Source organism: Vigna unguiculata, chromosome 9 (genome assembly GCF_004118075.2).
Source record: "Vigna unguiculata cultivar IT97K-499-35 chromosome 9, ASM411807v1, whole genome shotgun sequence".
In the NCBI taxonomy this organism is placed as follows: Eukaryota; Viridiplantae; Streptophyta; class Magnoliopsida; order Fabales; family Fabaceae; genus Vigna; species Vigna unguiculata.
Window position 1 is genome coordinate 6553048 of NC_040287.1, and position 27124 is coordinate 6580171.

General features: G+C 37.0%; 4 protein-coding genes across 5 annotated transcripts; 2 read left to right on the forward strand and 2 right to left on the reverse strand.

The window, feature by feature from the left end:
• Positions 1-862: 862 nt before the first annotated feature.
• Positions 863-5004, forward strand: LOC114196246 (palmitoyl-acyl carrier protein thioesterase, chloroplastic-like). The gene is made up of 7 exons (XM_028086829.1): positions 863-1101; positions 1641-2146; positions 2390-2523; positions 3126-3239; positions 3606-3774; positions 3859-3927; positions 4362-5004. Exons 2-7 carry the CDS (start codon positions 1658-1660, stop codon positions 4629-4631), a joined length of 1245 nt encoding a protein of 414 aa, XP_027942630.1. The 5' UTR covers positions 863-1101; positions 1641-1657; the 3' UTR covers positions 4632-5004.
• An 879-nt stretch (positions 5005-5883) lies between these two features.
• On the forward strand, positions 5884-9763 carry LOC114163807 (serine/threonine protein phosphatase 2A 57 kDa regulatory subunit B' kappa isoform-like). Of its 2 annotated transcripts, none has more exons than XM_028048143.1 (3): positions 5884-6164; positions 6967-8130; positions 8940-9763. In XM_028048143.1, the coding sequence occupies exons 2-3, from the start codon at positions 6985-6987 to the stop codon at positions 9297-9299; spliced, it is 1506 nt and encodes a 501-aa protein (XP_027903944.1). In that variant the 5' UTR covers positions 5884-6164; positions 6967-6984; the 3' UTR covers positions 9300-9763. The 2 variants fall into 2 exon arrangements, with proteins under 2 accessions (XP_027903944.1, XP_027903945.1); XM_028048144.1 differs by lacking the exon at positions 5884-6164 and adding an exon at positions 6217-6357.
• A 1682-nt stretch (positions 9764-11445) lies between these two features.
• LOC114164212 (tudor domain-containing protein 3) lies at positions 11446-15156 on the reverse strand. Its single transcript, XM_028048790.1, has 6 exons — positions 14746-15156; positions 14425-14592; positions 13752-13968; positions 12844-13110; positions 12163-12431; positions 11446-12045 (listed from the first exon to the last, which is right to left on the reverse strand). The coding sequence occupies exons 1-6, from the start codon at positions 15007-15009 to the stop codon at positions 11875-11877; spliced, it is 1356 nt and encodes a 451-aa protein (XP_027904591.1). The 5' UTR covers positions 15010-15156; the 3' UTR covers positions 11446-11874.
• An 8199-nt stretch (positions 15157-23355) lies between these two features.
• On the reverse strand, positions 23356-26084 carry LOC114162579 (pentatricopeptide repeat-containing protein At5g55740, chloroplastic). The gene has a single exon (XM_028046511.1). It carries the CDS (start codon positions 25935-25937, stop codon positions 23481-23483), a length of 2457 nt encoding a protein of 818 aa, XP_027902312.1. The 5' UTR covers positions 25938-26084; the 3' UTR covers positions 23356-23480.
• Between the last annotated feature and the right edge of the window lie 1040 nt (positions 26085-27124).

Genomic DNA, 27124 nt, shown 5'->3' on the forward strand with positions numbered 1-27124 from the left:
CCTTTGTAGGTGAACTTTTTTCTTGTGGTGATTTGAAGTTCAATCACATGTTAACAATATGGTCAATCCACTCCAAAGACTATTTTGCCAAATGCGAGAAGAACAACAACGATAATACAAAAAGTTTCTCTCTTTTTTACTCATTTTCTCTCTTTCATCTATCTTCACATATTTGCACCTATTTAAGCTATAAATTATTTTTTTTCTTATTAAATTGTGTATATGATACGTATAACTCGAACATGGTATTTCTATATATATTAGTATTACATATATACATAATTTTTTTATCTTATTCAATTTCTTCTTTCCTATAAATTTACTCTGTTAGTTGAATTATGATGGATAAGAATAAAAAAGTTAAAAAATGAATATGAGAAGTCTTTATCACTTCTAGAGTAAAGATTGAAGATGAGAAAAAAGACTTTGAGGAAAGACCAAAACAGGTAGTTGGTACGTAGTGTTAGTTTGGTTTGATTGCAACATATTATAGAAGAGAATATATATAAACATATTAGTTGTGGTGAACATAATTAAGAAGCTACTAATAGCAATACGTAAAACTTCATTGAAAACTAAATTATTACAATTGAATCAGTTTCTTTAATTCGATGTCATAATAATTAAAATAAAATTATATGTTGCTGCTTACTAATATGTGGGTTAACTAAATCACTGAATATTTAGCAGAAAAAATACGAGGAAGTTTAATCTGTAAATTACTATTATTTTATTTATTATTTCGAACTTATTAAATTATTTGAAAAAAAAAAAGTTGGAAACAGAAGAGAGGCGGGCGGGAGGGCGAGTTGGTGTGTTGTATATAAGAAAGCGTTTGGAGTGTAATTGGGTTTCACTAACAATCGCTGGCCCTATCAGACACACGCCTTATTATTAATATTCTTTCTTTACCTTTTACTTTTGGAATTCAGAAAATACCACAACAACATCCATAATTTTTGGATTCCCTTCCCAAAACGAGAGAACAAGAAGAAGGAGAGAGAGAGATTGGAACGGGAAAACGAAGGAGTGCATTCTTTCTCTTTCTTCGCCATCCACTTCCTCTCCCCTCTCTTCTTTTCTCCCCTTTCATTCATCAAGGTATCAACATAAAACGCTGCGTTTCTTCCCGCCACCCTCCTCCCAACTTTCCATTCTTCGTTTTTTTTTCTTTCTTTTTTTCCTTTTTAATTTCGCTTCACAAATCAATGGAACATTCGGGTCTCTCAAATCCAATGTAACACACCCCGGGCTTTCTATCCATTCATCATTCTTTCAATCGCTTTCTCCTCGATTCTCATATGCATTGCCTTGCAACTCATCATTTTTCTGTCAATTATAATATACTAATACCAATGCTTTCTTAAAATTTTCTTTCAATAGCATCAATCTTGGTTTGTGGTGTTTCGTTTTCTATATTCAAACTCAGATCTGCACCGACTTTCGCATTTATTATACATTAATTCACCGATAAATTGGAGTCTGAAAAATCAGTCGTAACTTACACTTTATACTTTTTTTTTTTCTTTTTGTAACTGAAATTTCCGATTGATGTTGTTGTTTTCTTCAAATATTCTTGGCCTCACGATTTGGATGTTAACATGTTTCTGTTTGTAATGATGTTTCAACTTTCCATGCAGGCGTAGGAGTATTCACGATGGTTGCAACAGCCGTAACGGCGTCGTTTATCCCTGTTGTGCCTTCGCCGGACTCTGGAAAAGGGAAGCAGACGCAGTCGGGTGGTGGCTCTGCGAGCCTTAGAGGACTCCAACCGAGAAATGGTTTATGCGGTGGCTTGCAGGTGAAGGCAAACGCTCATGCCCCTCCCAAGGTTAACGACACCGTGAAGGTTGAGGATGATTTGCCATCTTCATCGCCACTCACTCATGCTCCCAGGACTTTCATTAACCAGTTACCGGACTGGAGCATGCTTCTCGCCGCCATCACCACCGCCTTCCTAGCTGCGGAGAAGCAGTGGATGATGCTCGATTGGAAGCCGCGCCGCCCCGACATGCTCGTTGACCCCTTTGGGATAGGAAAGATTGTGGAGGACGGGCTTGTGTTCAGGCAGAACTTCTCAATTCGGTCCTACGAAATTGGCGCTGACAAAACCGCGTCTATAGAGACGTTGATGAATCATTTGCAGGTCAGCTCATGAAAAAACAACTTACCAGCGGTGTTTCCCGTCAGAATTGGAAATCTGTATGATAAATATTCGCATGCGACTTCAAAGTTTAAACTGTAACTTTAATCCTATTTTATATAGATAATTGGTATACTAAATGTTTGTTTGCATGCATGCTACGAAATAAAACTCCAATTCTAAGTTTTGTCAAGTTGTATGTCGGTGTTTTTATTTTATTTTATTTTGTATCTGTCTTAACAACAGGAGACAGCTCTTAATCATGTTAAGACTGCGGGGCTTCTTGGTGATGGCTTTGGCTCCACGCCTGAAATGTGTAAGAAGAACTTGATTTGGGTGGTTACCAAGATGCAGGTTGTGGTTGATCGGTATCCTAAATGGTAAGTTGGTTTGACTTGGCTTTGTATAGAGTGAATTGCAAAAGCATCCATGCTCTCGTCTGTCGATATCTTCTTTTGTCTTTGTCGTCATCTTTTCTTTAAATTTTCATAATATCTGGTTGATTTTTAATTTATTTCTGCAGTTTTGTTGCTTGGGCATCCTGTTTTTGCAAAAAGTGGCATATGAGTTGGAAACTTGGGATTTAATGCGTGCTTGGAATGGATTATAGATCATATTGAAAATAATTTTATTTTTCGTTATCTGAAGTTGTGAATAAAATACTTCTGCCATGCACATGAAATTCTTCCTGGATGGTAGTAAATATAATAAACAAGTTTTATACATAGAGAGTTATGGGAAGTTGCCGTACCTCTGTTAGACTGGATATGAGAGGGCAATAAATAAACTACTATGTATAGATATTTTTACCTTTCATAGTAAAATTGTATATTTCGCTTTTATTATGGTAATAAATTCGGTGCATACACAGGTTTTCAAAAGAAGCAACTTATACCATGTGCCTATTTTTACATTTACTCTGTTCGACGATAAATAATGATTCTGTTTCATCTGAAGCTGACTGAATCTATGTTTGCTTCAGGGGTGATGTTGTTCAAGTCGACACTTGGGTTTCCGCATCAGGGAAGAATGGTATGCGTCGTGATTGGCTTGTGCGTGATGCCCAAACGGGTGAAATCTTGACAAGAGCCTCCAGGTACCAGTTTCAGGAATCCTTTTTTCTGTTGCATATATACATGTTTTGAAGTGTTTTTTCGGAGTCTGAATATTTCTCTAGTGATTCAGCTCTGCTTGTGAAGTTATGTGTTATCATATTTACTTAATCTTAATAAAATATTAACATTCAACTTGCTTTTTTCATGCCTTTAGAAATCTTGATAAAGTCGATCAATTGCAGTATTTAGATTTTTTGCCGATGAGAATTTCTGAATCCACAAACAGTATTTAATACAATCTTAATTTGCTATGAAGTACAAACAAACTCATCTATCTGCTGCACCTTGGTGCTAGGAGATTGTAACAGTTTTCTGATTGGTTGATTTTTTATTTTGACGTTCTACAGTGTTTGGGTCATGATGAATAAAGTGACAAGGAAACTGTCTAAAATTCCCGAAGAAGTCAGGGGAGAGATAGGCGCTTATTTTGTGGATTCTGCTCTAGTTGTGGAAGAGGATAAAAGAAAGCTATCCAAACTTGATGATTCAGCTAATTTCATTCGCACTGGTTTAAGTGTATGCGAACTCTTTGCTAACATTGATTTATTTTCTTAAGTATATCAGATGTTTTCCAATTCTGTTATTTATCTCTATTTACAGCCTAGATGGAGTGATCTAGATGTTAACCAGCATGTTAACAATGTGAAATACATTGGGTGGATTCTGGAGGTAATTGATCTTCTATTATTGAATTCTTATTTAATCGGTCCTTAATTTCTGGAGGTAGAGCTCGTTTGACCTTTTTTAAAGACAGGTTCAATGGTGATACATATACTGTTATTATGCAACACCCACAGTGTGCCAAAGCAACTGACAGTTCTTTTTTTTTTAGAGTAAACTGGGCTTGAGTCTCAATACTTTTGCAGGTTTAGCTTACAAAAGTATTGCATTCTCAGATTTCCTGTCCCATCAAGTGAAAGTCGTTCGAAAATATCAATTTTTTGTATTATAGTTTTGCCTCGTTTCATCTTTTCGTGTCCTACTTTAGAGTCCCCTTTTTTATTAGTGTTTTATTTGTAAGGGTAAACAATAATTTTTATTCGTTTAGTTTGGATTTTGTTGAATCCATTAAACCAAAAATATTTTGCTTTTGATTACTGCAGAGTGCTCCACAACCACTTTTGGAGAGTCATGAGTTGTGTGCCATGACTTTGGAGTACAGAAGGGAGTGTGGCAGGAACAGTGTGCTGGATTCCCTGACTGATATATCTGGTGCTAATGTAGGCAGTTTAGCTGACGGTGGACTTTTTGAGTGCAAACACTTGCTTCGGCTTGAAGATGGTGCTGAAATTGTGAGGGGTAGGACCGAATGGAGACCCAAGTCTGCAAACAACTTTGGAGTTGTGAGTCAGGTTTCAGCAGAAAGCACCTAAATATTGATTGTCAATAACTGGAGGAGTGGCATAACTCCCTTTCCCATGTGCAGATTGGATCAAACCTCGTCAGAGCTTCGTTTTTGTTTTTATCAAGATCTACATGTCTTAAATATATAAAATTTGTGTTACTTGTAAAGAAGGGAAAGGGGAAAGTTGAATTCCATTTCATTTATGGTCATGCTACTCTTAGGTGTCATCAATATTCAATTGTTCGTCAAAATGGCTAAGCCTGTATATTAGTATAATTTCTTTTTCCTTTCCCTTCAAAGGAAAGACGCAACATACCAAAACCAATAAATGTATCTATAGGTTGCAGGCTGACTTGGGTCTCTCATTTGCTGTTTTTATGGTAAGTTAAGCCATTTCTTCCGCTACTTCCATAATTTCAACCTGGACCTCCTTCAAATTTTGTATCCTAGAATATATGAATTGAAATATAATTTTTATGTTTCGGAGAATACAAAATATAAAAATTATATATTTTGAAATATAAAATTTACATTTTGATTGGAAAATACAAAAAAATTATTGGAGTACATATATGGAGGTGCATAAAGAAGCTGATGGGATGTTATGATTAGCTACGCTCGTGAACATAAAGTTAAATTCCAGCGAAGCCCCTTCATGTGCCTCTCTACTGGCGCCCCCATCTTCTTCCTGCACCTCCATTGAAGCAACATTGAAGCAACCAACAATAACACCTTCTTCAACCTCATCAACATGGGTATTGCAGTACTAAGATTGAAAAGAAAATAAAAGGGCAGTGTTGATTTGATGATCTATTCTTATGGGTTGGAAGTGTTGAGAAATTGTAAGTACCTGCATATGGATGATAAGGAATAATGAATGTGTATCATAAAAGGGTGATATTGTTACGTGTTATGTGAATGGGTCCTTGAGAGTTGTGGCATGGGTCACTACTACATTTGTCTGCTACCACCACACAGTTTTTTAATTCCCTTGAAATCAAAATATATTTTGGATTATATAATTAAAATGTAAAATAAGTTATATTTCGGGTGTACATTTTGAAAAGCAAAATCTTAGGAGGTGCCAAAATTCGGGGTATTAATCACAATACAATCACCGTTGTATTAATACACATGTTTTTCTCTTCATTGTGGGCTCAATATATAACATTAATAAAAAGAAGTTGTAAAAAAAAAGAAAAAAGACTAGTCTGAATAAACAGAAAATTAAAAGTTATAGCATGAGACGTTAATTATTTAGGGAGTGGGGTTAGGAAGCGGTAGAATTGTAAGTAACATGTCGCATCGGTTGTCCTCTTCAATCCAGGAATCGGTCATGGAAATCCCCAGATAGGGTCTCACCTCTCTCTATTCCCCAAACAAACCATAAACAAATCTCTCATTTTCTACGTCAAACTCTCTTTCTTTTTCTTCACCACCCAACAAATAAAACACCCTCTTTCTCTTTCTCTTTCTCTTTCTCTTTCTCTATAATGCTTCTTACTTCTTTGACTACTTCTCACTCTCTTCTCCCCAATTTTTTCTTTCCCAAACGAATCAGGTTGGTCGTTTCTGCTTCTCTCTCAATTACCACGTTTTCAGATTTTTAAATTCTTAAATGTACTGATTTCTGTGTTTTGTCTTGTTTGTTCGGGACTCTCTTTTAACTATTTTCTTAATGGATAAAATTGTCTGGTAATGGTCACGTAAGGTTCAAGGATTGTGCCGTGCTTTATTGCTTCCTCAAGTTCTTTGTAATTTTTTTAACTTACACCCCGATCTTGGTTTTTGCCATTCACTGTTGCTTAAAGTTTTTAAATTTGTATTAATTTACTGTTTGTTGATTCTTGCTCTTCTCGATTTTATTTAAATACTTGTTGAGATGAACTTCATCTGGCTTTAAAATAAAAATTATGAAACTCGTCCTTATCTACTGAATTCTGCAAAGGAGCCTTAGATCTGGTTAGAACTTGTTGCTCTTTGTAGTTAGTTCTTTAGAAGATACCCCGAATGCGTTTTTCGAATTACTGTTTATTACATCGACACATATTGTGCAAGGAGTGATGTCTCCCTATTGATTTTGTCTGTATTTGCTGCAGTACGTTCAAGATTGGTTGTGCTTCTGTATTTTTTTTTTAACTGGATTTTGTTTATTTTTTTTCTTTAGTTGTTATCCTTTTGTTCTTGGGTTTAATCTATAAATTGGTCCTCGATGCACTATGAACTCTCATATGCGGGTCTTAGTTTGCTTTTTTTAATATGATTGCACATTTTCGGGTGCTCTTGTGGTTCATTTCACCAATAAAAGGAGTGAGTAGGATTTCGGTTGACTGATAAACTCATACTGGTATTCTATCTGTTAGGTTTGCTGCATTGGCACCATGTTAAAGCAAATTCTTAGCAAATTGCCAAAGAAGTTGCCAAAATCTGACACATCGGATTCTGCCCAGAGTGATTCTGGGAGTGCTACTACTTTTGCAAATGTCTTTCAGTATTCGAATGTTGGGGTTGCCATTTCAAGTAAATTAAATGCAGTGAAGCGGGTATCATCTGTGGTATTTCCAGCTAGCTTGAGTGCTGGAGTGGAAGCAGTTGATCCCCATATATCTTTCAAAGATGTTTCAAATATACAGAAGCAAAACCTGTTTATCAGTAAGTTGAATCTTTGCTGCAGTGTTTATGATAAGAATTGCACAGAGCAAGATGTTAAACATCAAATATTAGTAGAGCTTGTTGATTTTGTTTCTTCTGGATCTGCGAAGTTCACAGAACCATCAATAGCTGCAATGTGTAAAATGTGTTCAAGTAATTTGTTCAGGGTTTTCCCACCTAAGTTTCGTCCTAGTGCTTCTGGTGTAGAAACAGAAGATGAAGAGCTTATGTTTGATCCTTCCTGGTCTCACCTGAAAATTGTTTATGATCTTCTCCTTCAATTCATAAATTATAACGCGCTTGATCTAAAGGTGGCAAAATTGCATATTGATAATGCGTTCATTGTTAGATTGCTTGACCTTTTTGATTCTGAGGACCCTAGAGAAAGAGATTGCCTGAAAGCAATTCTGCATAGAATCTATGGGAAATTCATGGTACACAGGCCTTTCATACGGAAATGTGTCAGCAATATCATCTACCGATTTGTTTTTGAGACTGAACGTCATAATGGAATTGCTGAGTTGCTGGAGATTTTTGGGAGTGTGATTTGTGGGTTTGCGTTGCCATTGAAGGAGGAGCACAAAATGTTTCTGTTTAGGGTTTTAATGCCTTTACACAAACCTAAATCTGTTGGTAGTTATCATCAGCAGTTAACATATTGTGTTTTACAGTTCATTGATAAGGATCCAACACTGGCTAGCACGGTGATAACGGGGCTATTGAAGTACTGGCCTGTAACAAATAGCCAAAAGGAGCTAATGTTCATAAGTGAGTTAGAAGAGGTTTTGGATGCCACAATCATGACTGAATTTCAGAAGGTTATGGTCCCACTGTTCCGACGAATAGCTTGCTGTCTCAACAGCTATCATTACCAGGTAATTTCGGTTAATCTGCTGCTCTTTTAGCATCATTTTCATATGAAAGAGTAAGCTTGTGTCGATTAAACTTAATACATATTCCTGTCACCTTATAGAGAGAACTTCCGTGTAAAATAGTAAGAAATTGGATTCAGCTTGTAAATACCATTATGTTGTCAATCCTTTTTTCTGGCTCTTTTGATATTAATTAGTTTTTCTGATATACTTGGATATATAAATTGATGTAGCCTTGGTGTCATGCAATGCAATTTCCAATTACATGGTTTTGGAGCTCTGGTGAGAATGGTGTGATGGATGAGTGTACATATGAGACAAGATTAAGACTAATGCATTAAATAGAAAAGTTGTAGAAACAATCTCACCTTGAATGATTTGAACATGTCACAAAACTGTAGCAGCAAACTATTGGAAACCATTAAGAAGGGTTTAGAGATCAATTGCTTGTTCTATAAACGTGATATATACTATGGCTTGTTTGATCAATGCAACCGATCCCAGCTTGCAGTAAAAGACTAGATTGTTGCATTGTTTCGGTGATGATAACTGTGATGAAACACTGTCTGACTGACCATATATTTTTCAACAAACTTTTTCTGATACGTTCTTTATTATTAGTTAGTTAAAAAATTTATCAGAAATCATGAATGTATCTCATTGAACACGAAGTGAGATGTAAACAACACAGTTTTGTGATTTTCAGTAAAATTTTCAACCTTAAATAGAAAGTGTATCAGAGGGCATGTAGTTAGTATTTCTATTATGAAGAGTATCTATCTATCAGTCTTCTTATTAGTATCTTTGTTCAGGTGGCTGAACGAGCTCACTTGCTATGGAACAACGAACACATCTTCGATGTTGTCTCCCAAAACCGGGAGGTGATTCTGCCTCTTGTGTTCACAGCACTTGTACATAACACCCAATATCACTGGAACCGAGCAGTGCTCAACCAGACCGAGAACATGAGGAAGATGCTGTCTCAGATGGACGAGGAACTGGTGCTTGCCTGCCAACTCAAGTTGAAGGAGGAAGATTCAAGGTCAAGTGCCGCAGCTGAGCAGCGAAGAGTGACATGGGAACGTCTTGAAGCTGCTGCCACTGCCAACATCCAACCTATAGCTGTAGCAGGTGATGTTTTAGCATCTCCTGCATGTTCGGTGGCATGTTAGTGTTAATGTTCCAAATTACTCAGCAACATGGTTCTTGCGTTTTTCCATGTTGTAAGATGAATTTGCAATGCCATTTAGGTTTGTAAATCCTAGATGTTTGTCTCCCAAAATGTGTTGCTTGTGTTGTGGGAATTGAATAGGTATTTGTTTGTGGTGTCGGTGCAGTCACGCATGCAATTATTTGGTGTGTCAGCACCATCCACTTCTCACTACCTAATGACCTGGCTGGCCCCCACTTTAGCACTTGTATTGGTTCAGTGGTATTGCACTGCACTGAGGAATCGATGTGGTGCCATTGCTGATATTCCTTCACCATACGCTAACACTATGTATGTAGATGGTAGATGTCTATGCATAATGCAGCCTTTTTCTACTGGAGATACCATTCTGTCGTTTTGGGAAAACTAGTAATGGTACTGTAGGTAATTTTATTTTTTATAAATTGCTGGGGTAATTTTCTTAAAGTTTAGTTTTCATGTTTGGTGAGAATTTTGTAGTGTGAACGAATTGGGGAAAATGGTTTCTAATATAATTTCTAGAGTAATTATTTTGAAGTTAATATTTTCATTATAAATCTACTTGATCCTTTTTGTCTGACGCCTTCTTCGTAAGTGCCTCCGCACTGAAGATAATTTCATATTTAGGGGATGCGTTGTAGTTTTATAAAAGAATTATGGTGCTGTTTATAATACACTTCTACAAAGATTCTACTAACTGACAATTCGTTTTAGAAAAGGGTGATGATGTTTTGATACCTGTATTTTTTTTTTTTTTCATACACTCAAGTTACAGCTTCATAAATTATTATTTTATTATAATTTTTTATATTTATTTTATTATTATTATTTTAATTTAATATTTTATTATGAAAAACAGTTTCAAATTGTCCAATGAATGTAAAGAAAATGTGAGTGTCAAATAATACTTTTTCTTTAGAAAATCAACAAATAATACTTTTTCTTTAGAAAATGTTAGCCTTTTCATAACATTCACAATTCACAGTGTTTCACATCAGGTTTCTATTACTCCTTCAACACCATCTAGTTAGAATGAGTCTCCATGTAATGATAATAATTCTTCTTCATTGTTCGTTCTTGGACATTTAATAGTTCGGCTACTGATCATTTATGTCCATCTTCATCTAATCTCACTTCTTTTAATTAAACATGCTTGTACGTATTAGGCTACCAAATGAAAATGAAGTCATAAAAAATTATTTTAATCTGTAACGAACCTTAACCAATAATTTTGATGTCCAATATTCAGGCAAGTTATTAAAATTCATTCTCTACATGTTGTGAGTAGCTTGAAAGTTTCTTTTGCTCCTACATACATTGCATCACTTGTACCTTACAAGTGAACAAATATATGGAACAAGTGCATTCTCCTTAATCACTATCTACACTTGTTTGCTTTCGTCCCTATAAAGCTTTGCCACTGATTTTTATTTTCTGCTCTTTTAATCTTACCGTTATCTGTGTTAAGATAGATATAGAAATAATTTGAAATGAAGCACTAATGAATTAATATTTCTTTACATATGACAAATTAAAGTAAAGTTGTGTTGTTAGAATTTGTCGTTAAAAAGTTAAGATGAATCTTTACTTTTAATCATAATAAAGCAAAACAAAAATAAAATAATATCTTTTTCAATAAAGATTGACTAGTATGCAAAAGAATTAATAACATTTCAACGACATTGAGACTCTAATAATTTCAACAACCATTCGCAGCCAATAGAATAGTATTTAATGAGAAAGTTTAATGAGAAAATTCGTCCTCCATACATTGTTGGGTCTTCTTTTCTTGACAAATAAGGAATATCTATAGCTTATCATTTAAGTTTCTTATGACAACTCAAGCCAAATCGATATAGAGAGAGAGGAGAGAAATAGAAAAAAAAATGTTTAAAGGTTGGATCATTATATAGTAAAAATAGAGATAAAATTATGAATAGACATATAAGAAAAATTATAGTGATTCCACAATTTTTTCCTTCTATCTTTATTATTTTTACCAAAATATACAGTATCTCACTCTTTAACTATTTCACTTATTAAATCCAGCGTCTCCTTATTTGTATATTATTTATTTTGTTTTGGTGAAACAAATTTCTTGTAATTAGGGAATATAAACTCTAAAACACTTGCAACGACTGATTCAAACCTTGTCATTCATATGTTATATCTTCATTCCAGAATTTCTTTAAGTTGCACATTTCTCTTTACTAATGCAAGTATACAAGAGAATTCGGTTGGGTTCGGGTTCAGAATATCAGCGAGGCTAAAGGAGATAAGACTCATGGCTCAACTACATTCAAAATAAGAAACCTGATGATAAATTCACTGATCAATCTATGTGGAAAAAAAATGCAATAAAATAACCAACAAACTATGATACATGTAACAAAGAAAACCTAAAGGTTTGTCACAATTTTTTTCAGGATTCATCACCTTGAAAACTGAACCCAATGCTATAGTTGGTCTGGTCATTGGATTTTACCATGGAACCATTACCACTATGAACCACGATTTCCATCTCCACAAGAAAAAGAAGAGGAAAAAGAATATTTTAGTCAACCATATCTTCCTCTCCCCCTTCCTCTTCCCCTTCCTCTACCCCTTCCCCTTCCTCTTCTTCCTCCTTGTGCCATTTGATGGCTGCTTTCAGAATCCCTTTCATATGTGAACATACTCATCCTAATATCTTGTGCCTTGGCTTCATGAGTACCCACGCCCCATCCTTCCTAAACAAGTCAAATCATATAAGATAATAAGACATTGGACCAACTATTAGTGATGAAGAAAAAAGAAAAACAAAACAGCATAATCCACAAATATTACTAAAAGTATAAGGTACTGACCCGAGAATCCTCAAGGTTTAGTTGATTTTGAAGTTGCCTAGCAAGATCCTCATCATGACTGATATATAGATCCTTGTCCATATTAGTAAGCTTTGTCTGGGCCTTTCTATTTTCATATTCTTCCAGAGTGAATACAACTGGATCTTCTTCTTTCCCTTTGCCCCTATGTTTCCAACCCCTACCACGTCGATCATTCTGATTTGGTTGATTCAGCTTCTGAAGTAATTTTTGGGCAGCTGCTTGATTTTGCACAGGAACAGATTCCACAACTGTAAACAGGGCAAACATCAATACCACATTAATACCATCGGAGACAAAGAACATTGAATAATAAATAAAAAATGGATTCGGTAGGGTTTGATTCATATTTTATATTGCATATGTAACTTCATTGTTAGTTCATTCCGAAAGAGATGCAGAAAGTCTGATTGTTCATATCATATAAAACATCCAACCAATGAGGCACTTTCTCCAGGGCACAAGTATGCCGGTTTAGATTAAGCTTTGCTTATTAATAGAACCTGGCCAGTAAAACCCATTTCAACCAACTAAAATAACAAGTGAAAAAAGAATACCAATTCAAAAAGACATTTTCCTGTTGTGGACTCAATTTCAGATGCACTTCAAGATTATATTATATATACCAAAAGCACTTGACAAAATATACGACAAAGGAAGCACCTTCTTTTGGCCTTGTGCCCGAACTACTAGCCTTGTCTTGAGCTCTTTGTTGAGGTAGATTGGATTCTAGATTTACGTCCAAAATATCTGCTTTCTGATTGGGGCCTTGCGGGATATCAGTTGGTCTCTTCTCAGTTGTACTGAGCATAGCAGTTTGCTTATGATTTCTACTAGAATTATAATCTGCAATACCTGTTGGTCTCATCTCAGCTTCACCAACATCAGCAACTGGCTTACGACTTCTACTAGAGTTATAATCTGTAATACCTGTTGGAGATCATGTTTCTGTCAATTCCATGCAAACTATCATGAAAAAACACCACATTTGGTGTTTGAAGGTCTATTGTTAGAGCACCAATAGGATATCCAGATTTGTTCCAGAAACAGTTAAGACTAGTAGAATTCACAAACTTCCCTTGAAATTACTGAATCCTGCAAATTAGCCATTAGTTTTTTCCCTTGACGGATTATTTCAATGGAATGGAAATCATATCAAAGAGAAGTTAGTTCCAGGAGTCTCTTTTATCTGTATAAAGTGGTCTGTTAAACATTAATAGGAGGTATCAGTATTACAAAAACTAACAATGTGATGGACGTTCAATATTTGAAGGGTTGCTTCCATAAGATTTCCAAATGTTGGAGGCCAGTGTAATTTACTGCACCAAGCAGTTCTTGCAAATAATCATCAAAAATATGAGTAGCCTCAAAAGAAGGCAGGATGAACATCAATAATCATCATCCATATAACAATTTACTTAGTTATCAATTCCAATTCCGTGCTAATAACAAGAATCACTTGATTATGAACAATAATGACAAACCAAAATCACAATCAATCTTCAAGAGAAAAACACTGCACATACTAAAAAATAAAAGGGAAAGAATGACAAAAAAATGTTCCTTTTGACCTGAGTAAGATCCAACCTGCAGCTTCACAAACTGTGGAGGACCACCTGTATCACGATTCTCTAGCTTTCTTAAAGATGACCGGGAGAATCCTGAATATTTTTTATTCATCTCCCATTCATCGTAGAGTGACTGAACAACACCTCCTAATACAGTCAATACTTTAGGAGTTAAGCAAACAATTCCACTGTGAACTGCAACTTTATTTTCCAAACGGATCTGTCCAATGGAAACACAACAGTATCATAAAAGGTAAAACTGATTTATAATTGACACATAACACGAGACAGAGGCAACAGATCACATAATCACAAAGTACAAACATCCCACACACTATAATAACATAAAGCAGGTCAGCAATCAAGACATATTAATGATAGTCAACAGAATATAGCAGTTGTTATAAATCATTTCCCGTATTCCAGAGCGCATCCTATCCTAAATTTAAACATTTCCCGTATTCCTATCCTATGAGCATGTCGTACAAAGTATCTTGTCTTCATGTGTTCGCAATATCTCACTATATCAAAGAACAGGGTTTCCCCATTTATAACATTGTTATAAATCAACGAAATTTTCAAAGGTTTATTATAGACTATGCCATGCATTCGATCACAAACTCACAATCATAAAGGTACACGCAGTTGCTGCAATTCATAGCAAGAACGGCATTACCTTAGTACCCGGAACAACATTGTCGGGTATAGAAGGAACGTGAGAATATTCCACGGCAGTTATTTCGGAGTGACCATCAGTGAGACACAATCTGAGAACTCTCCGATCACCTGAATTCCTCAAAAACTCATCCACGCTGCTCTTAGATATGTCCCTCACCGAATTTATCTGCTAAAGCCAACAAATTTCGAATTTTAAAATAAACAAACAAATAATACGAGTTACCAAATCCTATCAGAATTAGAAAAAAGAAAAATTAAAATAAAAAACACATTTTTCACCCTCCAGTAGTTTTAATAGGTGGAAAGGTGAAGAAATTGCCTGAAGAACTTTTGGGCCGTGAAGAAAAGATGAAGCATTGCGAAGAAGAGAGGGTTGGGGTAGAGACTTGGCGCCAATGGATCGGAGGTCCGAATTGAGGAGCTCTGACTCGACAGAACGTAGGAATTTGGAAGGTTCATCAGCGAGTGCGGATTGAATGACGATGATGGCCTTCAAATTGTCTGTGTCTTCCAAACACCAACCTCTTTGCCTTAGGGTTTCCATCACCATTCCGGAATCCCAACCTCTCGAGTTCTCCTCCATCCCCAACTCTGTTCAACTTCCACTGTGCTCCGGTTTCAACCAGTGGGCGAAACGCTACGCACAACCTTTCCAAAACGCGAACGTTATTGGTGTTAGGGTGAGAAACTTTTCGCTACAGAGAGAGAAACTGAGTTTATGATTTTCAATTTCTAATCATTTTAAAGTATAATGCATTTAATAAAAAAAATAATTACTGATTTGCTCCTTACTTATGTTTATCCTCTCTTCTATCCATTTTAAAAAATTTGACAAAAAACTAAAATACATTAACTTTTCAAAAATCGTCGATTTTCACAAGACAAAATCAAATTAAAATTAAAAAATCAGAAGAATCAACTTAATATTTTTTGAAAATAACAAGAATCAAATAAATAATTAAACTTTAAAAAAATATTATCAATCTGTCTTTTTAGTTTGAAAAGAATTTTAAATAGGCTTTTTTTCCTGCAAAAGGAAAAATATCTTTATTTTATAGTCTCTTTAATTCCTTTTTTTTTAATGATATTAAAATTTGTTGATGAGTAAATTTTGATATTCATCTTTATAAAATATTCTTGCTTTTCTTCTAGAATAACTTATAACGTTAGTTTTGTTTTTAAATTTTACTTTAAAACAAAATATAATATTTATATTATGGATTTCAAACTTTTTTAATGGTGTTTTCTTGAATGATAGTAAAAATACATAATAGTTAATGTTATGTAGTAATGAACGTAAACACATAGAAACTAAGTAAGTTGGGATGTACAAAAAAGCTAAGCAGGTTGGAAAGTACAAAAGAGCTAAGCAGATTGAAATGTACAAAGGAGCTGAGCATGCTAGGGTGTACAAAGGAGCTAAGCAGGTTGGGATGTACAGAGAAACTAAGCAGACTGTGATGTATAGAGAAACTAAGTAAGTTGGGATGTATAGAGGAGCTAAGTAGGCTGGGAACATGGAGGCACAAGGGGCTGAGTATATCTCAACCCATTCCAATATTGGAGGTGTAGGAGTGGTTGAGAGGTGTATAGAGGAGCTTAAGGGCCGAGTATATCTCGACCTATTCCAATTGGTGCGGTGTAGGGTGGCTTAGTTAGGATGGTCAAGATGGTCACCATTAAGGGTCATATATATCTCGGCCTAGCCAAAGGGTGCAAGTGTATTGGCCCAACACGGGCAACTTACGAGCATACTAGCAAGTGGAAGTTCCAAATGAAGTAAGGAAAAATAATGGGGCGCTCGACAATATCGACAATTATGATACGGTATTGATAAAAGTTATTAACATTTATGAAAGGATATAAACAGAACGGAATGTAATAAAGAGGTAATAAGGACATGATTAGTGACAAGTAATATAAATATAAAGGTTCATGTTTATAGAAGGTATGCTTTTCTGAGTTCAATCATCCCTTAGATATCTTATCGAAGTATTCCTAACTTGAGCGTTGGAGTGTCTGTAGGTACCCACCCTTTGGGAGTGTCGTTAGAGGAGCAGTTCAAAGACAGGTCACGAGGAGCAGTTCAAAGACATGTTACGAGGAGCATAAGTCAAAGAAGGAGACTCTTGATATCGCTTAGATCTCTATACAAGAACATTTTGGCGCCCACTGTAGGGCCAAGCTTATCTCAAGAGACATGGTGTCAATGAGAACAAAGACGGATTACAACGCGGCACTGGCTGAAATGCAAAGGGAAATATAGCACCAATTGGAGGAGGTACAACATAAGAGTGGTGAAGAGGTTAATGCCCTTAGGGCAGAAAACCAAAGAATTTGTAGACAGGCGGAGCAGCCTTCCTAGAGGGGAGAAGGGTCACGTGAGGAAGAGGAGTGGGAGAAAACATCAACACAGGAAGGGTCTAGGGCACTAACTCATACTAACCAAACAAGGGCAAGAATAGGGGCACCAAGACGTCATCCTTTCGTGGATGGGATCTTGGACGTTGAGCTTCCAGCATGATGGAAGGGACTAACCATGAGTCAATACGATAGTACTATCAACCTAGAAGAACATATCAATGTCTTCACCACCCAGATGGGATTATACACCTTGGAAGACAAAATCCTTTATCGTATATTTCCAACATCACTGAAAGGCCCACCCTTAGTTGGTTTACGAGGCTCTCATCTAACTTAATTGATTCTTTCAAAACGTCGACAACACGCTTTGGCATCCAATTCATCACTAGTAAACCTCACTGTCTTACCTCCCTAGCCCTCATGAATATACGCCAAGAAAAGGAGGAACCTTTGAGGGAGTTCATAGAGCAGTTTGCAAAGATTTCGCTGAATATCAGTAACATGAATCCAAAGGAGGCAATGCATCACCTCATTAGAGCCCTCATGCCATGCTTGTTTGTCGATAGCTTATGCAAAAGCCTATGGTAGATCTCGATGAGCTCAAGACAAGAGCGATTAAGTTCATGCAAATGGAGGAGCTCAAAGAGTTCTGCAGCACCAATAGAGTGGAGAATGTTGATCGGAGGAACATAGGGAAAAAAAGGATGACAATTGTTTGACCGGGAAGCAGATTCAGGGAACACAAATAGTCGAAATATAATCAATACACCAGGGAATGTTCCTCACTTGAAATTTTATTATAGTTAGTTTGTGTTTACTTTACAACATTTTACAATGTACTCTTTACTACCTTGATATTTTTTTCCCTAAGGAGGATTTTGGCCAAGGAGGTTTTAACGAGACATCATGCCAATAAATTACGAGACATTGTTATTATTATTGTTATGTCTTTTGTCTTTTTACCCAAATAGATATTAAAAACTTGGAGACTTTCGTTGTAATGTCGTGAAAAGACAACTCTATCAAAGCTTTTCTTAGCAATGGAAAGGAAGTTTCATTTTACAGAATGATCCCTCCTATAATGGGTAAGGAAGTTTGATTGTCTGAGATGATCCCTCCCTCACCTATGTAAAGAAATTCATGACACATGCAAGTGAATCAAACAACATTCACGATGGACAAGGATGTTCTCATCCTACAATTTGGGATATTCTTGACCCACTTGCGGGTCAAGATGCTATATCCCTATATTTTGTTTTCCACTTTTATCCTTCTTAAATAATTTCATCCTTTGATTGATTTATTTATTTTTATTTTATTTAAAAAAAACAAATATATTTGAAAATTATAAAAATTACAAATATAGAAAAATTCAAAAAAATGTTCTCTTTTTTTCTTTTATTGTGTTTGTCCAGCAGTTCGCGTCGTGTGACACTTTCTTCCAAATAATTCAAAAATACTAAAAATAATTTTATTTCCCTTTTAGTGTTTGTCCGACCGCTCGTGTCGTGTGACACATATTTTCAAGTAATTCAAAAATACCAAAAAAAATATAAAATTTCAAAAAAATACAAAATATCAATGTTTTCCAACATATATCTTTTTAAGAACTACGTGATCCTTGATTCTCCCCTGTGAGATACGTAAGAGCAAGGCCAGTCCTTGTCAGGTTCACCTCCAAAAAATCAAATCATTTTCTCAATTGTTTTCCAAATCGTTTCTCCTAAAGAACTACGTAACCCTGATTTCTCATTTTTAATGAGAATACGTAGGACCAAGGTCAATCCTTATCGGGCCCAAAAACTTAAAAAATATTTTTGTTTCTTTTTAATATTATTGTTTCATTATTTTTGGGGAAAATTAACATTTTGAAAATCACATCAACTTTGCATATTTAATTAAAGGTACCGCCCTGGGGCGGGCGTTGTAGGGACCTAACACCTTCCCTATGCGTAATCAACTCCCGAATCCAAAATCGAAATTTTCACAGACTTGTCTTATCTTTATGGTTTTCCATAGTTTTCCATAATAATTATGGTGACGACTCCAAAATCTCTTTTTCAAACTCGTTTTCTTTTTGGTTCGTCGTCCCATCGCGATTCTGGTTGTGACATCTCCCCATTAGATAGTGCCTCCATTTCTGAACCACCATCACCACAGCCATTAACTCTTTCTCATAAACAGATTTGTTAAGTTTTCTCTGACAAAGTTTGACTCATATAAGCCACGGGGTGCCCTTTTTACATTAACACAGTGCCTAGTCCCTGGCTTGATGCATTAGTTTCATCCACAAAATGTTTGTTAAAGTCAGGTGCAGCCAAAACTAGAACTCTTGTCATGGCCACTTTTAACTTCTCAAAGGCTTCTTTGGTTGCTGCATTCCATTGGAATTGATCTTTCTTTAATTGTTGCGTTAAAGACCAAGCAATTTTCCCATATCCCTCCACAAGTTTTATATAGTATCTGGTTAAACCCAGGAACCCTCTCAATCCTTTAACATCTTTGGTGTAGGCCATTCTAACATTGCTTGTATTTTACTAGGGTTAGCCACTACCCCCTGTCTGGATATGATGTCCCCAAATACTCTATTTGGGGTCGACCAAATGAACATTTTTTTTGTTCATAACTAATCCATGATGCCTTAAGGTTTCCAAGACAGATTTGACATGGTCAACATGGTTATTCCAATTCTTACTGAACACCAAAATGTCATCAAAAAATACTAAAGCAAACTTCCTCAAATAAGGATGAAGAACCTGGTTCATGAGATCTTGGAAGGTGGATGGTGCATTGGTAAGCCCAAATGGCATCACAAAAAATTCATAATGTCCCTCATGTGTCCTTAAAGCAATTTTGTTGACATTTTCCTCTTTCATTCTAATCTAGTTGTAACTAGATTTCAAATCCAATTTAGTGAATACCCGAGTTCCTCCTAACTCATCCAATAGCTCATCTATAACGGGAAGAGGGAATTGATCTGGCATGGTCAGCTTGTTAAGAGCCATGTAATCTATGTAGAATTTTCAACCTCCATCCTTCTTCTTGACTAAAATTACGGGGCTACTAAACAGATTGTTGTTGGGTCTTATAATACCAACAATCAACATCTCCTTCACAAATCTCTGAATTTCATTTTTTTTATAATAAGGATATTTGTAGGGCCTGATGTTCAAAACCGTTGATCTTGCCTTGTGATTGCATGATTCTTGGGGGAGGTAATCCTGTGGTTCCTAGAATAATTCAACAAATTCTTCTAGTATGACCATCATCTCCTTATCACAGACACCCTCTTCTTCCTAGTGTATGGCTTCCAAGATTTGATACGAAAGTATGAACCCCTCTCATTCATCATTGAGAGCCTTCAGTAAGGCCTTCTATGATGTTTGTGATTTGCACAAAGAGGGATCACCCCTTAGTTTCTTTTTCTCTCCCCCGTGGCCCCATGCTAACTCTAGATTTTTAAAGTTAGCTCTCACTTCTCCCAAACCCGCCAACCACTCCAGTCCCAACAATATATCTAATCCTCCTAAGTCCATGAGGAGGAAACGTTGTTGTATAATAATACCTTTCACCTCCAATCACAGTTGTGGCAAATTCCCCTGTTCTTCAACTTTTCCCTTGTGCCCACTTCCACTTCAAACTCTGTAGTATTTTGGACCTTCAAATTAAGCAATCGAGTCAATTTTCGGGATATAAAATTTGTTGTAGCTTCGCAATCTACCAGTACAACCACTTCAACATCATTAATTGTCCTTTTCACCTTGAATGAATGGTTAAAAGTCAGACCCACCTCCTCTGCAAGGAGATTTGTAAGACTTTCATTGAAAGCATCTCCGATTTCATTTCCTCCTCTCCATTGTCCTCCGAATCCGCACCTTCCGTCCTTTTCGTCAGCACGAGTTATAAGTGTTTCATCTTGCAAACATGTTTGCAACCCCACAATTCACCACATTTAAAACATAACCCTTTACGACTCCTTTCTCTGAGCTCAGCTTGGGATAACCCCCCCTCCGTTGATTTTCTTATCCCCTCCTTCGATCTCCAATCCTCTACTAGAGTTCCCTTCTTTCCCTCCTCCTTGTTCCCACCTAGTAAACCCTCTATTTGGTTTCACCAACAGTCGTTCCTGCATTTTTTTTTCTAGACTCAACAACCCCACTCGTAGAAACGCTTGGTTCTTCTCAATAGTGCAAAAATGGCTTATACTGTCACCTATTCCATGTCTATTCAAGAAAATCCCAACGTTAAAAATGACTGATGACATTTTTGTAACCCTCCACCTCCGACGTTGAGTAACATCAGTTGACTAGCAACAAACGTTTAATAACGTCGGTGCTCCTAGCAATAGACATTGAGTAATGTTTGTGCACACATGGTCTGACATCAAATTCAATTTGCAGTTTTAAAAAACACAAAATCCTTTTCTAGTTCCTATTTCTTTGCCCTTTCCTCCTTCTACAGTGACCCAACGACGACAACGAGTTTTCCACCACCGCAAAAGGTGATTTTTAATTCGTTTAACTCAAATGAAACTTGATTGGCACCTTTGGTTTACATTTTTTTAACATTTTTACCGTTCATTTAGGCTAGGATTCACATGGCAACAGTAGCAGCGAGGTTGTGCAACTCCTCTGACGACCTTCAACAACATCAACAAAAGACGACTAGCTTCTCCACGACCACCCTAAAAACACTTTTCTCAAACGTTGAATCTTCGGATCTTCTCCTGTCAACCCTTAGCTTCCAATTAGTAATGGTTTTCTTTTAGGGTTTCATTTTTTTTCACTTTGCCGTTAATTTCTCACTTTGGCATCTTTGTTGTTTATTTCTGTGAAGAGATTCAGTTTTAGGTGCTGTGTTTCGAAATCTCTGGTGCATTTAAGACTGGCTGATTTGCCCCATTCAGTGGCCATGCCATCTCTGTTTTGGGTTTGGTTGATTGTGGTTACTTCATAGTCGTTTCACGTGTTCAAACAAAGCAAATTTTTTCCTTCTTTCAGCGTGAAAATGGACGTCTATTGTCCAATCCTCCGACGTTAACTAACGTCTGTTGTTCAATCCCCCGACGTTAACTGACGTCGATGTATATTTCAGACGTTAATTTTGAAATCACCCAATACGACGTCGGAGTTTGGACAAACGTTAAAGGCCAAATATATCAGACGTTAAAAGCCTTTTTGTGTTAGTCTCTCTTCTATTAGTAACACACGATCCATTAGTTCATCTAGAGACTTTGAATCATATAGTTTAAGCTCGACTTGGATTTTCTCCTTCAACCCGTTTAGGAAAATTCCCTTTAACATTATCCTTTCTTCTTTTTTTAAAGGAGCTGATTCTCTTTCGAATTTTTCTGATACTTCATCACTAGTGTCGTTTGTTTGATGCACAATAATGGTCCAAATGGGTTTTGGATTACCCTAGGTTGAAATCGTCGCACCAGAGCACCTTTGAAAGCTTCCCAGTTTATCTCTGAGTTTTGCTCCTCCCACCATTGGTACCAACTGAAGGCTTGATCCTCTAACGCTATCACCACCTCGTCCAACTTGTCTTCTTCTTCGAGCATGTTTAACTTGAAATACCGCTCCACTATGATTATCCATCCATAAGCATCTTCTCCTCTGAAAATGGGGATTCGCAGTTTTCATCCCCCGAAATCCCGTGAAGATTCCCTACTACTCAAGTTGGTCGTATCACTATCGCCATCTATGTTCTCCACCTCATCGTCTTTGGTCGCCTTCATACCCCTTCTTCTGTGTGAGTGTCGCTTGTGGGAATGTCCCCTACAAGAAGGGCTTCTGGCTAGTATCAGATTCTTTAACTCTAAAATTTGGAGTTCAATTCCTTTGATGCGTTTTTCCATAGTGTTCTGTGTAAGAACCATGCACCCCAAAACTGTGTGTTGTGATACCAATTGATACTACACCGTGGGAGTAATAGAGAATTAAGAAGAAAAGGACAGTAGGGATATAAAAATTATTGTTTTATTAGTTTGTAAAGAAAGATAAACATAACAATGACTCTCGAGAAAGAGAGAGAGAGCACACTGCAACCTCAACCCAAAATCTTCTAAAAGCCCTTCCTCCTCTCTCTACCCATTCGTCTCCTCCCTATATTCCTTTCATCTCCCACACCAACAAAAAGATCTACAAGATTCTATTTTCTCTCTCTTCTTGCCAGATCAACTAATACCGTTAGCACCCTCACCGCCCTAATATGTGCTAGTGGACCCCAGCTAATAGGTTTCCACTTTCTCCTTTCATACACTTTAGTAATCTTTTCCTCTTCTCTCTTTTTCTTTTGGGCTTGGGTTTGTTTCGTAATAGTATGCTTTTCTAAATTCAATCATCCCTTATATATTTTATCGAAATATTCCTAACTTGAACGTCGAAGTGCCTGCAGGTACCCACCCTCTAGTAGTATTGTCAGGGAAACACTTTAAAGAAAAGTCATGAGGAGTATAAGTCAAAGAAGGAGACTCATTGAGATCGCTTGACTCTTTGTACAAGAACAAAAGTAAAATAGGAAACACACATTTTCGAACAATAAAATATTGTAATTAGTTTTAAATTATTTTAATTCTTGTTACAATGATTTTGCTGAAGATATTAGTTTCTTTCCTGAATGTGATTTTGCTAAATTATTAGTCACGATGATGCTGGCTCAGTATTGTACATAAGGGGATTATTTTGCTTAATGAATTTCGAATCCCAACAAATCCAATGTAACATATATCTCTTCTGTTTTAGGGTGTGATCTATCGCCAGCAATAAAATAGTGTAGTTCTTGGCCAACTTGAATCCAGCTACACCCAGGAATCTTTCGTAGACCCTTTTCTTTCATGAATCTCCTTATATTTGACACTTCATCCCATTTTCCGACAGTTGCATATACATTTGAAAGAGCCACATAATTCCCTGAATTATGCGGGTCCAATTTCAACAACCATTTTGCTATATAATCTGCTAGTTCTATATCATGATTTTGTCCACACGCCGCAAGCAGAGATCCTAATATATGTGCATCAGGATGGCTTGGCATTGTCAAAATAGTCTTAAGAGCTTCATCTAACTGGCCATCGTTGGCAAAAAGTTTGATCAAACAACCATAATGTTCCTGACTCGGTGACATCTTGAGATCAGAGACCATATACTTGAAAATCTCGATGCCCTCCTTCACCAACCCCCCGTGGCTGCATGCAGACAACACACTGGTAAAGGTTATGTGATCTGGCACGATTCTTTTTCTTCCCAACTTTTTAAAAAGCGCAAGAGCTTCTCTAGCTTGACCATGAGATGCATATGCAGATATCATTGCATTGTACACAGACAACTCCTTTGTTGAACACATACTGAACACGTACTTGGCATCATTCAATGCTCCACATTTAGCATACATATCTATCATAGTAGTCGCGATATCAAGAGACTGAAACATATAATGCCTCATAATGTACCCATGAATTGCCCTTCCATATTTCAACAATGCCATACTGGTGCAGGCTGAGAGCGCAGAAGTTATGCTCATGTTATTAGGTCTGATTCCCACATCCTGCATCTCCCTGAGAACCATCATAGCATCACAACCAAGACCATTCTGGGCCAAACCAGACATCACCGTCGTCCACGTGATCAAATTAGGCGTAACACCAGAGGAGCACATTTCCGCAAACACATTTCTAGCTTCAGCAACCTGACCATTCTTAAAGAAACCAAAAATCACAGAATTCCAAGAAACCACATTTGGAGGCACACTCTCCAGCTGCATTTGAAAGAACAATTTCAGGGCCTCCCCACTCAGACCCTGCTCAGCACAAGCAGCCAACATCGTATTCCACAACACAATGTCCTTCTTTCTGGTAGAGCTGAAAACTCTTCTTGCACAATCCATCTTCCCACACTTCGCGTACATATCAATGATTCCACTTGAGACAACCACATCATACTCAAAATCATTCTTAACACAATATCCGTGTGCCTTCATGCCCAATCCTACATCTCTTGTATCAGCAGCAACAGCCAACAAAGAAGACAATGTAACACAGTCAAACCTCAAATTCTGTTCCCTCATCATAACACACATCTCAAGCGCCTTCCCAACCATCCCATACTGCACATAACCCGAGACAACCAAATTCCACGCCACCATATCTCTCATCACCATTTCTCCAAAAACCACTTCACCTTCCTCAACCAAACCAACCTTGAAATAGAAGTTCATAATTGAACTCCCCAAAACGTTATCCAACTCCAACCCTCTCACAACAGCAAGGCCATGCCCTTGTCGTCCTTCTCCAACGGCCTCCAAATTCGCACATGCCGTAAAAAAACCCGACAAAGCAACGGGAGTTACTTCCACTCCTTGCAACCTCATCTCCCGAAACATCCCTATCGCCTCCTCATTCATTCCGTTTTGCGCGTAGGTCACAATCATGGAGTTCCAAGCAACGTCGTTTCTCTCAGCCATTCCATCAAACACCCTCTCCGCATCCTCCAAAGCCCCACACTTCCCATACATGTCCACAAGACTAGTCGCAACATAAACACATTCACTTAACCCCGGTGTCTTCACGACGAACGCGTGAACCCCTTTACCAAATCCGACCCACCGAAGAAACCCGCAAGCCTTCAAAACATTGGGCACAACGAAGTTGTCGGGTAAGAACCCTTGGTTTTGCATTTCTATGTAACCCAAAAGCGCTTCTTCGCAACGGCCCGTTCGCGTGTGCAACCCGATAATGGCCGCCCAGGAGAAGACGTTCTGGCTTTGGGCATCGCGGAAGAGGCGCGTTGCCACGTCGGAGGCGCCGCATTTGGCGTAGAGAATGATTAGCTTGGATTCGACGAACTCGTTCTGGTAGAAGGAAGGACCTTTTTTTATGAGGTGGGCGTGGATTTGAATGCCGAGGGGTAGGGCTCTCTCGTAGACGCAGCCCTGAAGGAGCGTTCCGTAAACGTCGGGGCCCGCCTGGAGGTTCCGCCATTGCATTTCGGAGAGGGAATCTACGGCTTCGCGGATTCGGCCATCTTTGCAGAGCAAAGAGAAGTGGTTGTGAGAGAATTGTTTGGGCGTGAGGTTTGTGAGGTTTTGGGGTTTGGAATGGGGAAGGTGGAGGGGAGGGTTGGGGACTGAAGGAAGGAGAGAAGCCATGCATGCATGGAGGTCACGGTGGTCGGAATTTGCAGAGGGAGGAAGAGCGACGTCGTGAATTGAGAATTTGAACGGTGGTGATTGGCTCTGAACAGATAATTCAGCACATGTAAATAAATGATCAAGTTCAGTCTTTTATGAACTAAAGTGAGGATAGTTACACAAATTTTATCCTTTAGTTTCTATATATCTAAAATTCATTTATTTCGGTTAACTATTTCCCTGATATTAAAGAAATTATGGTTAGATCAATAGCATGTGTCAGGTGGAGTAAAGTAAAGTTTTTGCAAAAATGCTGTTAAATTGCTTACAATTAGATAATAATTTGAAAAATGTTGTTTTCACAATCTCTTACCGATAAACAACCAATTGAACTATCTGATAACAAGATAATAATGACAAAGATTAAAAGTTATTTCATATGAATAGTTATTTTTATAAAGTCTTTCTAAGGTAACGTTGATCCATAACTATATTGGATATATTGTTTATTTTAGAAGGAGAAAGAAAAACAAATTGAAAGGGAAGAAAAAGAAATGCAGAGTTGAAAAAGACGAGTAATAAAAAGGAGCAATGATACATATTTTTACTTATTACATTTTAATTCTTTTTCTTTTTCTCTTTTCTTATCATATCGGTTTTTTTTCTGTAATAGATAAATTACTCTCCATAATTATGAGATTAGGCAAAATTTTTAAAAAATTACGAATTTAGGCAAAACGTGATGGAGAGACGTTTCCTCATGAAGAAATCGTGAGGGATGTATGTTTTTGGGTCAAAGGAGAGAAATCATGTGGGGATTAGACGTTTTCAGCTGAAATCGTTTAGGGGGACACGTTTTGTATATTGTGATGTAATCGATTACTAAATGAGTCACAGGATTTCTGAATTAATGTAATCGATTACGTGGGATTGTAATCGATTACAATCTTAATTAAAAAAAAATTTGATTTAATGGTCAATTTCTCAAACCCCTTCAACTTCCTTACGGGTGCAATGAGAAAAGTTCCAAAGTTCTATGTTCCTCCTCTTCGTACATGACGACATGCTTCCAAACAATTAAATACCCATCTCCTACACTTCTTTTTGTAGGGACTACCTTCCTCCTCCTCTCTATCTACTACTCCCCTGCAATATAATTCATTAAATTAATTCCATTTTTGAAAACAAAATCTCGTATCATTACT

Coding starts and splice junctions, on each gene's coding strand:
- LOC114162579 (XM_028046511.1), bottom strand. CDS start 25,937: ATGGCTTCTCTCCTTCCTTCAGTCCCCAACCCTCCCCTCCACCTTCCC.
- LOC114164212 (XM_028048790.1), bottom strand. CDS start 15,009: ATGGAGGAGAACTCGAGAGGTTGGGATTCCGGAATGGTGATGGAAACC. Junction 14,593..14,745: donor ACGGCCCAAAAGTTCTTCAG/GCAATTTCTTCA, acceptor TGGCTTTAGCAG/ATAAATTCGGTGAGGGACAT. Junction 13,111..13,751: donor GCAGGTTGGATCTTACTCAG/GTCAAAAGGAAC, acceptor GATCTCCAACAG/GTATTACAGATTATAACTCT.
- LOC114196246 (XM_028086829.1), top strand. CDS start 1,658: ATGGTTGCAACAGCCGTAACGGCGTCGTTTATCCCTGTTGTGCCTTCG. Junction 3,775..3,858: donor TCATTCGCACTGGTTTAAGT/GTATGCGAACTC, acceptor CTCTATTTACAG/CCTAGATGGAGTGATCTAGA. Junction 3,928..4,361: donor ACATTGGGTGGATTCTGGAG/GTAATTGATCTT, acceptor TGATTACTGCAG/AGTGCTCCACAACCACTTTT.
- LOC114163807 (XM_028048143.1), top strand. CDS start 6,985: ATGTTAAAGCAAATTCTTAGCAAATTGCCAAAGAAGTTGCCAAAATCT. Junction 8,131..8,939: donor TCAACAGCTATCATTACCAG/GTAATTTCGGTT, acceptor ATCTTTGTTCAG/GTGGCTGAACGAGCTCACTT.